This window comes from Limanda limanda, chromosome 16 (assembly GCF_963576545.1).
Source record: "Limanda limanda chromosome 16, fLimLim1.1, whole genome shotgun sequence".
Lineage (NCBI taxonomy): Eukaryota > Metazoa > Chordata > Actinopteri > Pleuronectiformes > Pleuronectidae > Limanda > Limanda limanda.
In genome coordinates this window covers 5,772,404-5,785,891 of record NC_083651.1, presented here as the reverse complement: position 1 = coordinate 5,785,891, position 13,488 = coordinate 5,772,404, and the positions used below count along the sequence as shown (strand labels likewise).

At 47.4% G+C, this 13,488-nt stretch overlaps 1 protein-coding gene across 3 annotated transcripts; it reads left to right on the top strand.

Annotated features, from left to right (window-relative positions):
* The first annotated feature begins 590 nt into the window (after positions 1-590).
* etv5a (ETS variant transcription factor 5a) lies at positions 591-11,669 on the top strand. Of its 3 annotated transcripts, none has more exons than XM_061088690.1 (13): positions 591-762; positions 2,374-2,518; positions 2,646-2,739; positions 2,838-2,885; positions 3,235-3,285; positions 5,239-5,362; positions 5,453-5,752; positions 6,338-6,666; positions 8,145-8,207; positions 8,495-8,563; positions 8,825-8,994; positions 9,076-9,177; positions 9,634-11,669. In XM_061088690.1, the coding sequence occupies exons 2-13, from the start codon at positions 2,471-2,473 to the stop codon at positions 9,862-9,864; spliced, it is 1,629 nt and encodes a 542-aa protein (XP_060944673.1). In that variant the 5' UTR covers positions 591-762; positions 2,374-2,470; the 3' UTR covers positions 9,865-11,669. The 3 variants fall into 3 exon arrangements, with proteins under 3 accessions (XP_060944673.1, XP_060944672.1, XP_060944671.1); XM_061088689.1 differs by having other exon boundaries at positions 2,643-2,739; XM_061088688.1 differs by having other exon boundaries at positions 2,643-2,739; positions 9,076-9,183.
* Positions 11,670-13,488: the final 1,819 nt, after the last annotated feature.

The window sequence follows — 13,488 nt, the reverse complement described above, 5'->3', positions numbered from 1 at the left end:
TTGCATAACCCCTCCCCTGGTACTTGTATTGTATTTTTCATATTACATTTTTGTTTACAAATCTTCATATTTTTTATATTTATACTTAAACGCAACACATCCAATTCCTTGTATGTGTAAACCTGCTTGGAAATAAAACCTGATTCTGATTTAAAAAGTAAATAAATGAGTAGTAAACAATAGAAATGGAATCAGTCAAGTAAAATAATAATAATTGTTTACAGTGTCGGGGTAAATGTACTAAGTCGCAGTCAGGTTTTGTGTATTAGTTACAGTTACAGTTACAGTAACGTCTTCAGTACATTTCCACCGCAGCTGGCCCTTTAAGAAAAACACTGTGGAGAGGGGGAGGGTGGGGGTAAGTGTGAATGAAATCCAGCCATTCATAAATATCAGCCCCTTGCCGCGCTGTGATTGGCCGAACCGACCCTCGTGCACGAGTCTCCACCTCCTCGCTCCCTGATTGGCTGCTCCGCTGACGGACTCGCCCGGCCAGCCAATCAGAGGGCGAGGCTGCGCGCCGCCGGAGCCCGGGGGAAAGAACCCGGAGACCCATTGAGAAAAAAGCTCAGTCAACTTCTGCACGTCGGTCGAGCAGCATCTGTGCGTGAGAGTTTGCGTGAAATCCTGCTTCATCCTGCGTGTTCGTGCGCGGACCCGTGCACGACGCTGCGTGCGCTATTCATCATCATTACTGTTCGTGCGCGTGGATATTTTAACGCATCTTTTTCGGACGCAGAGGACGTGCACGCGCATCGCAAGGTAAGCTGGTGGTGGTGGTGGTGGTGGGGGGGGTGGTATGTTTTCTCTTCTCTAACGCGATTACACGAAACGCCATTTTATTTTAAAGATATTTACTTTGGCGACCATTTTAAAATGTTCCGCTTCTATGTGCGTTGAAAAAAACACAGTGCGCGTGTACACCGTGTGTGTGTTGTTGTGTGTGTGTGTGTGTGTGTGTTGATTTGCGTGCGTGGTGGTTGCGCGGTCAGGACACTGTGATTCTTTTTTTTTTTTTTTTTTATGAATGGACGGGCCATTTTTTTTTCCTCCCTTGTTTCCAAACGGATCCGGTTTCACTTCATTGAGAAAAACAAGGAAGGGGGGGGGGGGGAGTGGGGGAAGGGCGGAGGGAGGAGGAGGAGGGGGGGGGCCCGGTGTCGGATGATCCACCCCCCCCACCCGCTCCAAAATCCTCGACTGAGACGCAAAAGTTTTTACGCAAATTGGGATTTTTTTGCGCAAAAAAGTTGGAAAGTTGCGCAGTTTGACTTTGAACTTCTTTTATGAGCCCGTGACGTGAACATTTTTATTTTGTTGCGAACTTTGTCCTGTTTTCAAAAATGTCAACATTATAATTTTACACTAAAATATTTATATCGAACTGTAACCATAATAACATTTATTCATAAAGCACTTTTTTTTTAAAAAAAATCTGTTTTCTTGGGGTATTTAAAAACAAATAAATCACAAGATCATGAGGAAAAAAAGTCAAAATATTGTAATAGTGGATTTCTATCGTTAATAGCTGCTTCTTTATGATAAAATAAATATTGTCATTATACTTATTCATAAAACCTTTTAAAGTGAAGTAACTTTAATTTCTAAAAGCGTTATTCTTCCATCTTGCCTCTCTCGCCTTATTCCAGCTTCCATGCGTAGATAGCAGGTCCGAGTCGAGCCAATTAAACCGTCAACGCTAACTTTCTGCTTCAGATTAATGAAGCTATATTAATAACTCATACACATGAAGACGCTGGCTGCTGCTCGGCTGTTGGACTCATCGCCCAGCACTCCCTCTGTGTGTTGTCTATTAACAGGAGAAGGAGGAGTGAGTCACTGAGGACAAGGATCCTCTCATTTACTTCTTTAACTTTGTCTTTTTAAATTCCTCGACCCAGCAGGGTTGTACATACATGTGTCATGGCTCGTGTAGTTTTTATGAACCAGCAATAACTCAGATCCTCGATAAGACTCTGATCTGATCTGTGACCGACCCGGTTTCATCTCGTGGAAGAGCGACCCTCCTCTTCCTCTCCTCCACGTCTCTGAGCTGATTACAGTGGCAGCAGAGTAGTGCAGCTTATATAAATGCACTACATGTGTGTCGTAATGAGCGTGTGTGTGTGTTTATGTTGAGCTGCTCCCCCCCCCCCCCCCCCTGGCTTCAAAGAGCTGTTTGTTGCCTAAATAAAGGGCCGAGGGAAGATGGTGGCCTTGTTGCAGCATCAGAAGATGAAGCAGGGAACCAGTTGTGCTGCTGGAGTCCAGATGTTTCCAGAACACTGTTTACTTCAGTGTTCTGGATATTTAATATTCTACTGTTCGTCCCTGAAGCTGATTCTGTGTCCTCTCCTCATCCTTGTTCTCCAGTGACCTACAAAGTGACGCAGGCGCTGTCGCTTTAACAGCGAACACCTCCCCCCTCCCCCCCAATACTGAAGCCCCCCCCTCCATTCGACCAGATAACATGGACGGGTTCTACGACCAGCAGGTCCCATTCATGGTCCCACCCAGCGTAAGTGGACACACGTCATCGTGTCCTTACATTGTTGACCAGTGGCTTTACATTGTGCTCTGGTCACTGCCTCCTGTCTGGTGAGGTTCTGACATCTCTCCATCTTCTCCATCTTCTCCATCAGCAGCACAAGTCTCATGTGGATGAGTCGTCTCACATCAGGCCTCTGCTGGACAGGAAGAGGAAGTTTGTGGACACAGAACTCGCCCAGGACACAGAAGGTAAACCACGTCCCTGTGATCAGCTTGTTTCCATTTGTGGGAAAATCTATATGATCTATAACTTCTTCTTTTTTTTTTTTTGACTTTTCAATTTCCAGATCTCTTCCAGGACCTCAGCCAGCTGCAGGAGATCTGGATCGCAGAAGGTGATTTTTTTTATTTATTCTATAGGAAATAAATTTTTCGACAATTCTACCAAAGTTTTCCGAAAGTTGTGTTTTCACTATTATCAACCAACCGTGTTTATCTCTTAGACATTTTGTTTCTAAAAGGTGAACACGATGAAATTGGGCAAGTTTTAAAGTGAAAGATTAACTCAGATGGAATGTGAAATATATGCTATTCCTCAGTTAGCAATTCGAACAAGAAGATCAAAGTCCTTCTCACGAGAAACTGCTGACCTTGTTTTTTTTTTGTTTTGGCTAAAATTGGCTTTTTTGAAATATCCAAAGAAGCATTGTTTTGATTCGTGCCTTTACTCCTGTGTCTCCACAGCCCAGGTGCCTGATGACGAACAGTTTGTCCCTGACTTCCAGTCGGAGAGCTGTGAGTACACTTCCATTGTTCGTCTGTTGTTTGTTGTGATTGTGTAACGGCCTTCGTGCAGTTGATGCTGCTCACGATCGGAAATGCTTTAGTCCCGGTCGGTTCTTTTTGTATTCAGGAAAATGAAATAGCCGTCTTCAATCGGGCGGAAATGAGACTTATCCTCGGTTTTCTTACGAGGAAATCTTTTTCTTTTTGAATCACTGTCCCTGGAAAGACGTCCGGGTAACTCCTGCGATTCACGAGCATTCTTCATCCTTCGTCTTCAAGACTCGACTCTGACGAAGGGCTGCTCTCCCTCCCTCCCTCCCTGCCTCTCCTCCATTTTGAGTTTAATCAGCCGATTGGCATGGGGCATCACATGAGCCAAGCTCCTAATCTGATTTCACACGTTCTCGCACTCGGGTCCTGCTGCTAGAGTGGGCTGGATTCCAGAGGATCGTGGTCGGCTTCAGATCTGCCTGTTTTAAATCTCTGCTCCTGAACCAACATCCCTCAGAAACTCTCCGTGCAGACTCCTGCTCTGCACGCCGCCTTTAGGCTGTTTGAATTATGCCCAGTGGAGCATTTTATGTGCTCCCCCCCCTCCCTCGCCCATGTCTTTCTGAGTTTATGTTTTGGTCTGATGCGTAGGAGATGGAGACTGGGTGTGGTGGCTGCCTCTCGGTTCCTGTGGCACGGCGAGCTGTGAACTGAACGCCGGCGTGCAGAGCTGCAACATGTTACTGACGCTGGTTCTGTGACATGCATGTGTTCTTTTATACACGGCCTCATCCAAGGTTGTGTGTGGGTTTATTCAGAATGCTGCTGGGTCACTGTTAAGTGCCGTTGTGGTTTGCGTCCGTGACCTTGTGCTGTCAGTACGCTGTGTGTGTGTGTGTGTGTGTGCTAGTTTGTGTTGCCTCTGAAGGACCCTTTTTCAGTTTAAACACTTGGCAGGAGTAGTGCACCTCATGGGGACCAGAGCCTAATGAGGCATGTCTGAGGTCCTGGTCAATTTTAGCAGTAAGGTTTTAGTCATGCTGTCCCCAATGATCGGTTTTTAAAGCTGTGTCCTTGATACAGAGGAGTGAGTTTGGCGGTCTTTGTCGCTCTCTCTCTCTCTCTCTCAAATCCCTTATTCGACAAAACTAGAGCTTCAAATATGAGGTTCAGTGAGTAATGGCTCCTTCAGCGAACTGAACATAATTTACTCGTAAGCTGAAAAGAGAGAAGTTGTGGATCGACTGAGATGCAACAGCACAAGAGTTTGAGTTTGTTGCTTTTTCATTAATCCGCCCCCTGGCACGATCCAGAGAGAGAAGAGAAGACGTCTAATCTTCCCGTTATTTACTCTTCTGTGTGTGTGAGGAGTCACGCCCGAGCCGTTAGGTTTCTCTGCGCACACAAGGGAGCTCACGTGCCCATTGTTCGCTCTGCTCGGGTCCATCAGCACCCCCGGTGATTTATCCAGCTCCCGCTCCTCTGGGCCCAGGGATCCAGTTTCTGCCTGGCTATTATGTGGCGCCCCGGAAACTGCCGCTGATACGCAGAGAGCTGCAGCCAGTGTCTAATGGTTACAGCCCGGGAGAAGAAAATCATTCACCGCCATTAGATTACAGCCACACTGATTCATGGGGATTGGTATTGCTTTGGCCTAATGGGAATCAGACGAGGAGTTTGATAGCTTCTGTGTGTACAGTGCAGTTAGTCTCATGCTACCTAGCGCTGGTGGATGGATGGAGCGCGGAGTCCAGCGTCATTAGGGCGGATGATAAATAGCTGCTAAGTGGCTCTGTCAGTTGGGGGGGTGGGGGGGTGGGCACAGATCCTGTCCATGCGTCCATTTATCCATCAGATCCAAACGTTGTTAAGATAACTGCAGCACTTCTGTTTATAGCCTCAATTAGGTGATATCTGGAGTTTATCTAGTAATGCATTCTGTTGTTGCTCTGCTTGTCTCCTTCTCTCCAGTGATGTTTCATGGCCCGCCACCGGCCAAGATCAAACGGGAGCTGACCCGCTCCGAGGAGCTGTCTCCCTGCCGCCAGGACCGGAGTCCCATGCCCTACGGGGAGAAGTGCCTTTACAGCTACAGGTTGGTAGAGTCAACAGAAGACACCGGACTGATGATCCGTCTCAAAATCGATCCGAGTTCTGACTCCTGAACCCGTCTCTTCCTCCACAGTGCCTGCGACAGGAAGCCCAGCCCAGGGTTCAAGCCATTAACTCCCCCCTCAACGCCGGTCTCTCCTTGCGGCCCCAGCAGCACGCCAGGAACGCACCCACTGAGCGGGCAGACCCCCCCGCCTCACTCCCATGTAGCCAATCCGACCCAGGGGCCGCCGCGTCCGGTGCACGTACAACAGCCAATCACAGCAGGGCCGCCCAACCAGCAGGCGCTCCCAGGCCACAGCCACAGCCCATCCTTCGCCGTGCCCTGTGCACCCGTCGGTCAGGATGCCAACAACTTCACACCTGAGCACAGGTGAGCCGCTTCACCTCGAGTTGGAGTTTATAATAATTGTTGTCTTTTCCAGCATTATTCACGTTGTTTTGTCATTTGATTGATTGATTGAATATTTATTTAAGCCTCGGAAAAAACACATTGAGGGATAAGACCCTCATTTACAATGGTGCCGAATAAAGACTTAATACATTGAATAAATAAGAATGAAATAAATATGCACATATATATATATATATATACAGTAATACAAGGTATAAAACAATTTGTCAGTATAAAATACTATGGCCAAGTCAACTAGCAGTTACAATCAGTGCAGGAGAAGTCAGCTGTACATGAGACCAGACTGGAGAACTCCCTCAATGAAACAAATGAGCACAACCTTATTCCAAATGTAGGGTGTCTTATAACAGAAAGCTATCTTCCCCAACTTGGTCTTACCACGAGGCAGATATAATGAAAGCCAGCTCTGGGAGCGGGTATTGATGTTATTACAATTCCAGCTGATGAGAGAGAAGAGATAGAGTGGCTGTAGCCCAATGTTTGTTTTGTAAATATAGATCTTCCAATGACCATCCCCTTTTTTCTTTTTTCTTCCATCCTCAGGTTCCAGAGGCAGATGTCAGAGCCATGTCTACCTTTCCCCACGTCAGAGAGTCAAGGGCGCCCCCCCCAGTTCCTGCCTCAGCCTCCCAGCAACAACAACAACAACAACAACCTGCCACGTGACGGCCGGCCACCGTACCACCGCCAGATGTCCGAGCCGCTGGTGGCGGTGCCCCCCCAGGGCTTCAAACAAGAGCTCATCGACCCCCGGTACGCCGAGCAGGGCGTCCCCTCCATGGGCCCCCCCGGTCCAGGACCCCCCCAGTGTCAGGCTTCCTTCCATCCCATGGCCATCAAGCAGGAGCCGCGCGACTTCTGCTTTGATTCTGGTGAGTAGCAGGAGCTGGAGAAGAGAATCCAGCGTGAGAGTCTCTCACTATCAGTGTGAAAGTAATTGTCCGGAGCGGAGAGCGAGCGGAGGGTGAGGAATGTGCTCGGCCATGTTTGTTCTGGGCAGTAACACATGCCTGTGAGTTTTAGCATGCAGCAGAGGCCTGGTCCCACAGACGCTCAGTTCACACACTCAAAGACTCGGAGCCTAATATCGTTGTTCCTCCAGAGTCACGGCAGGAGGAGTAAAGTGGGTCCGTTAGCTCCGCTTAAGCCTCCAAGGGCGAAAAAGTAAATGGGTCATCCAGCCAGGTGCAGAGAACCTCTTCAATGAGCCTACCTGGAATAGATCTAGGCCAGCGCCCTCAGAGGACTTGGTGACCTGCAGCACAGCAGGTCCATTGTAGGAGCCTGGATTTCACACAACTCTCTTGTCAATCAGTCATGAGAGAGCTGCTGTTTACTCGTGTTGTGTAAATCAAACGAGTGGGTTGTGCGTTGTTTGATCCCGAAACACCCACACGCCCAGCTGTTGTCCCGGCTCTGATGCATTAGCTCCATCTTTTCCCGAGACTCTGCAGCTTTTGTTCTTTATCTTTATCTCGTTCAGCCGCTCTCATTCTTCTCCTGCCTGTTGTACGAGCGGCTGGCAGGGTGGTGATGTAATGACAAATCCTCTTAGCTTCTTTTGGTCTTTAAATACCTACGTCACAGGCCTTGTAGCTGGAGATGGAGGGATGATGTGCATGTTCAGAGACAGAAACACAGCCACAGTTTGAATCCGTGTATGAGGCCGGAGGAGTTTGGAGAGTTCTTCTCAGACGTGACAGTAACGATTGCTTCCTGCAGACTCTGTCCTGAGTCCGACACTTGAGGAAAACACTCGTTCATGATTGATCTGTGGCCATCTTATCAGCAGACAGGAAGTAGAGGAGTGGAGAGGGACAGAAACGCTGCGAACGGAAGACAGGCCTCGACCCCTCGGGGGGGAGGACTGGCATAACTTGATTGTCATTGAGATTTAATACAGCAACCATGGTGCTAATCCCATTTAAGGGCTTGGCGGACATGCAAGGGATGTTGTGTGCTGAGCAGTGTACTCTGATCCGGGCTCTGGCCCCCCCCCCCCCCCCCCCTGTGTGTGCGTGGGTGGACGTTTTTCAGCCCAGCTATTGGAGCTGCGGATGAACATGGCTGCTGGTTGGACAGAAAAGCCGCCACCGTGTGTTTTGACCTTTTATTTCCATTCTGTATATTTGTCAGAGTGACCTAACGCACTGATATAGCTTGGCCTGGATGTCTCTATGAACACAGAGTGAAGCTGCAGATACAATATCAAAGCTGCGTATCCCTGTGCTCGGTGGCAGGCGTCCAAATATATCTGTCAGCTGTGAGCTGGGTTTTGATGTATTACACATTTGATAGGACGGTGAGGACGGCCGGTCTAAATTCATGCTCCTGTCTTCTTTGTTTACAGAAGTGCCTAACTGTCAGTCATCCTTTGGGAGAGCGGGGAGCTTCTACCAAAATAACCATGAAAGTAAGTTGAGAATATTGTCTTCATTCATTTCAATTCATCCTCTGTGACCCTGAACCTTGTGACTTATCGAGCTGCTGAAAACTCAGCGGGTGATAAAGTAGCCGTCGGCAGCATTGAAATGACAACTCAAGGAGAAGTTAATCTATCAGTGAATCCCTGTGTAGCTGCCCGGACTTATTGCTTAGCAGGCAGTTTTGATCTGTGGTCACTGGCCTTGGTGTGAGAACACCTCGCTGGATCTGCTGTCGCACCTTCGTCTGATTGTTTGATCTTTCTTTCAATCGCAGGCTTCTCCTTCGACAGAGATACTCAGCTCTACTTCGACGATACCTGTGTGGTCCCTGAAAGATTAGAAGGTAAGATCAAGGGAAACCAAGTTATGCTAGATTCTCTAAAGAGGATTCTCTCCTGTGAGCAGAGCTGAGTGCTCTGGCTGCTCGTGGTGCATAATGAACAGCGAGTCCTCTTCACACTCGCCATCTGGCAGGAATGTCTCACCACACTGTGGCCGTGGCGGAGCCCAGCGCTGACTGACACGTTTCTCTTTCTTTGCTCTTTCCCCTTCTGCCTCTTCATCTCTTTCTGTCCTCTCGTCTTCGCTCCTCTTCCTCTCGCAGGCAAAGTGAAACAGGAACCTTCAGTGTACCGGGACGGCCCTCCCTACCAGCGCCGCGGCTCCCTGCAGCTCTGGCAGTTCCTGGTGACTCTACTGGACGACCCGGCCAACGGCCACTTCATCGCCTGGACCGGCCGCGGCATGGAGTTTAAACTCATCGAGCCAGAGGAGGTGAGTCTCTACTTTGCACAACTGCATGGAGGTTTGAACTTTACAGAGTGGATTGGTGATCCATGGGTTCTTTCTCGTCAGGTGGCTCGTCGCTGGGGAATCCAGAAGAACCGACCGGCGATGAACTACGACAAGCTGAGCCGCTCGCTGCGCTACTACTACGAGAAGGGCATCATGCAGAAGGTAAAGGCACGTTCACCCCTTTCTATTCTCTCCTTCCACTCTCCTCTCCCAGCCATTGTGAGCTATGACATAGTTTTATAGCAGCTAAATAGATGCAGTGAATATTCGCCTGCGAGCAGCAATCTCATCCATAGATATATATATATATAAGGCTAGATGTCTCGTCCGTGTTGCCGGCCAATGGAGTCGAACGTCTGCACATGGCAGCCATCTTGCTACAGGCGGCCTGCCCACCCATAACAAGTTATGGTTATTTAAAAATGATGTACCACTACAACACAATGTTATGGGTGAGCGAGCCGCATGTAGCAAGATGGCCGCCATGTGCCGACGTTCGACACCGTTGGCCGAGACATCTAGCCTTATATACATATCTATGATCTCGTCTTCTACAAAATACATGAATCCTGGAACTTTTCCCATGAGAGTCAATATGTCTGTTGTCTTGTTTCTCAGGTGGCCGGTGAACGATACGTGTACAAGTTTGTGTGCGACCCGGAGGCGCTCTTCTCCATGGCCTTCCCCGACAACCAGAGGCCCAACCTGAAGGTGGACCCGGACAGCCTGCCGGGGGGGGACGATGACACCGTGCCGCTCACCCACTACGAGGAGTGCTCCCCCTACCTGCTGGACGCCGGCGAGCAGTGCGTGGCGGGCCTGCCCTTCTCAGACGGCTACGGCTACTAGCACGCGGCGTCCTGACACACACGCACACGCTAACACTCCCAGAGTCTCTCGAACGCCCACTCTTAAAAGAAAACCCAGAGCTGGACCTGGCGAGCTTCTTTCGGAGGATGGGACCTCCGCTCTGTTCCTTCTCCTGCTCCCTGGAAAACCTTTATTAAAAACTCTGTTCGCTCCCCGGCCAAGAATGAACGAGGGAAAAAACCTGCGGCGTCTCTTCTACTGCAGCATCACACCAACGACGGAGAAAAGAGAAAGAGAGAGAGAGAGAAAGGGAGAGGGATGTGAGGCCGGTGACGTTGAACTAGAACCGGTCGCTCTCACAAGCTTAAGGAGAGAGGGGCTACTGTTGCTATGGAGACCAAACCAAGCGAGGCCACAGCCCGCCAACTTTAAACGAACTGGCAGACTCCACACCCCCCCCCCCCCCCCTTTGTACGGGACTGCAACATGTTGTTACCTTTCTGATTTTGTGACAATCTGCTTTTCTTAAGTACAATCAAATAAGAGTTAAAAACATTAAAAGAAAAATCGAATAAGATATATAAAATGCAGCATTATTCTATAGTTGCCTTTTTTTGGGACCCCCCTCCCCGTCACACACACACACACACACACACACACACATATTTTCACGTCACCACATCTTAACGACAAAATCCGTGAAAGGGCTTCAAATTGCAAAAAGACGGATTAACAAAAAGACATCCAGCGGCTTGTGTTCTGTCGATAGGACGACTACTAGTTTTATTTTAGACACCCAGAACTCTCAGGTTTCTGGGCCGTTGCTGTACTTCAGTCGCTCTCTCGTGTAAATGTTATGTTCTTTAATGGTTCTCCACTCGTAAGAGATTGTATCTGCCTCCCCTTAGAGCTGCACCCCCCCCCCCCCCCAGTAGGAGCCCACAGTCTATACAGTCCACTCCTCCAGTCTCTGCTCATTACTGCTGGCTCCTTTAATCGCTCGACTGTTAGCGGTTGGTTAGCACTCCATCTCCTCCATTCGGAAAGGGATACATAACACGTATTTTGCCAGATAATTCCTAAAAAAGCCTAAGAAGTTATTGTGTATGATAAATGGTCACGTCGCTCCTCTTCGTTTTTCCATACCTCTGTCTCGGTGCTTCACGTTTCCTTGGCAGTGTACTCGTCCCTCTGATGCACCAGTATGGCAGGAGCATCAGGAAGCTGCATGCAAATAAAAAAAAAAAGAATAAGAGGGGTGGAATTTTGACGACCTGTTTTTTTTTGGGGGGACACCTCTCCGCCAATCACGAGCTGTCACCTGGAAACCTCTGCTTCTCTCTGCATGGTGTAATCAGTCGAGACTGTGTGCCCACTAACATATCGCTTTACCGTCTCGGGACAAAGAAGATATTTGTGATATTCTCTGCAATTTTCTTGTGTTCATGATCTCTGTTTCTGAATGGGGGCAAAGACAAACTTATATAAAGTATATATTTTTGCTATAAGGCTGCATTTGTTTTGTTTTTAATGTATGAGCTGTATAGTTCTGGCTTTAATAGACATGTACCTTTTTAAAAACCCATCTCCACCCTAACGATGCAGCTACTGCAGACTGTTTCTTCACGAGAGCCCTGTGCTGGGGTGGGATGAGGAGTTGTTACGATCACGCCTGCAGACGTGTGTCTGTGCAAGACGCACGGCATCATGGGACCCCCCCCCCAGGGCACAGGGATCGTCTGCCCTTGTATAGGCTTCAGTCCACTCCCCTCACAACGTGTTTCTTACACTGCTGAGTTTATAATAATCTGTACTGGGTACAATAAACGGTCCTCTATGCTTCACTGCCTGCAGTCCTGGTGTGTTTCCTCACTCCCCCCACACTCCTGTTGCAGTCAGCTGACTGGCTGCTGTGCTCTGGCAGTCACTGTGCTTGACCTGACTGATTTCTGAGTCACATGCCTCTCCTGACTGGCTAATCATTAACTCTCTTTTAACTTGTGGCAAATGTGATTCAGCAGAGTCCGGGATCCGAAAAAAACATCCTGGTTCCATGTGTTTCATTCTGTCGACACTGTCACTGGTGTTTACATTTTTTTAAAGGCAAAGAGTCAAATTTATATAATACATTTGCATAGTGTGTAGTTATTTACGTACATAAGACTCAATAAGTGTGGTGGTAATTATATTTTGCAAAGTAAGAGTTAAAAAAAGAGCATAGATTTGTATAAAGTGTCAGACACCCCTTGTAGAATATACAGAAAACAAAACAAAGTAATATAAATCTTTATAGAAATGTGTGTTAATTGATTTTTTAAAATCCCTTCAATATAAAATCATCTACTGGTGTTTATCGTTGTGTTGACTCAGCTTGTAGATGAAACCTTAACTTCACGTATGTGCAAGTATTGGATATTTTAATATTTATGGCTCACTCCCAGCTCTCAGTCAAGTCTAATGCTTGAAGCTCATGAATAATTCGGCAAACTCCGAACCATCAACGAACGGCAGCATCAGAAATGTCTTCCTGTTGCTCCTGTTCTGAAGGTTTTAGTGTCAAACTGTGAATTATTTACTGATGAATAGTGCAAACATAAAAGTACAAGGATCAACCTGAACATTAAACCCAGGTCCCTGTTTTAACGTTGTTGCTCATTGGTGTATATTACACATTATTACATTGGTGCTGAACAACATTACCACACAGTAAACCTCGGGTTGTAAGATAATCCACAATAAAGAGGACTTCACAAGTTGCGTTGAGAGATTTCTACTGCATTTCAAAAGCTGTTTATATTATATTTCGTGTTCCAATGAAAAGTAATAGTGTAATAGTTGAATTCAAATAAAAGCAAAGAAGAAAGAGCTTACTATAAGAAAAAGACAATACAAAACTCAAACTATAAACACTCCAAGGTGCAGTGTGACATTCGCTGCAAATGAAGAACTCTAACTGTCTGTAGTGTGTCTGTAGTATGTGTGTGAATAGTTATTGCACATGTAATTGTTGTGCGTTCTTCCCTGACCCGTTCCACATCCTACAACCAAGTTTTGTGGAAATCCGTCTTGTGGTTTTTTGCGTAATCTTGTTTACAAACAAACAAACCAGCAGACAGACGGGGGTGCAACCATATTTTTCCGGATGTAATTATTTGCTCTAAACTGTGTGTTTGACTGGTGTTGTGTTGTTTGGTTATATGTTTACTCCGAGGCCTGAGGAAGTGTGAGCTTTGTGCTGTTTCACAACCATCTTGTGATGTTTGCTTCATTTCAACAGCTCATTGAAGCTCGGGCTCAAACTCCTCCCTCGGGCACGTCTCTCTGATTTTTTGTTTTTACAGCGTCGGCCTCCTAATGTCACCTGGTGTTAAATCTGTCCTGGAACATGTAGCATGATGGTAACTGATCAAACAGCGGAAGCTTTGGACTGGGGCCTTGTTTTAAAGGCCGGCAGCAGTCGGCCTGGTGTTGAGTCTCATGAAAGCACTCATGGGCTCATGGGACCTGCTCTCATTGTGTGGGTCACATTCATAACTCATGTTGGTTGTTACCTTTACTTCGCTGCTCTTCATTGAAAGCTGCTGTCGGAGGTGTGTGTGTGTTTGTATGTGTGTGTGTGTGTGTGTGTTTGTGAGGAAAAAGACACATTTAGAATTAGAATTA

Coding starts and splice junctions, on each gene's coding strand:
- etv5a (XM_061088688.1), top strand. CDS start 2,471: ATGGACGGGTTCTACGACCAGCAGGTCCCATTCATGGTCCCACCCAGC. Junction 2,740..2,837: donor ACTCGCCCAGGACACAGAAG/GTAAACCACGTC, acceptor TTCAATTTCCAG/ATCTCTTCCAGGACCTCAGC. Junction 3,286..5,238: donor TGACTTCCAGTCGGAGAGCT/GTGAGTACACTT, acceptor CCTTCTCTCCAG/TGATGTTTCATGGCCCGCCA.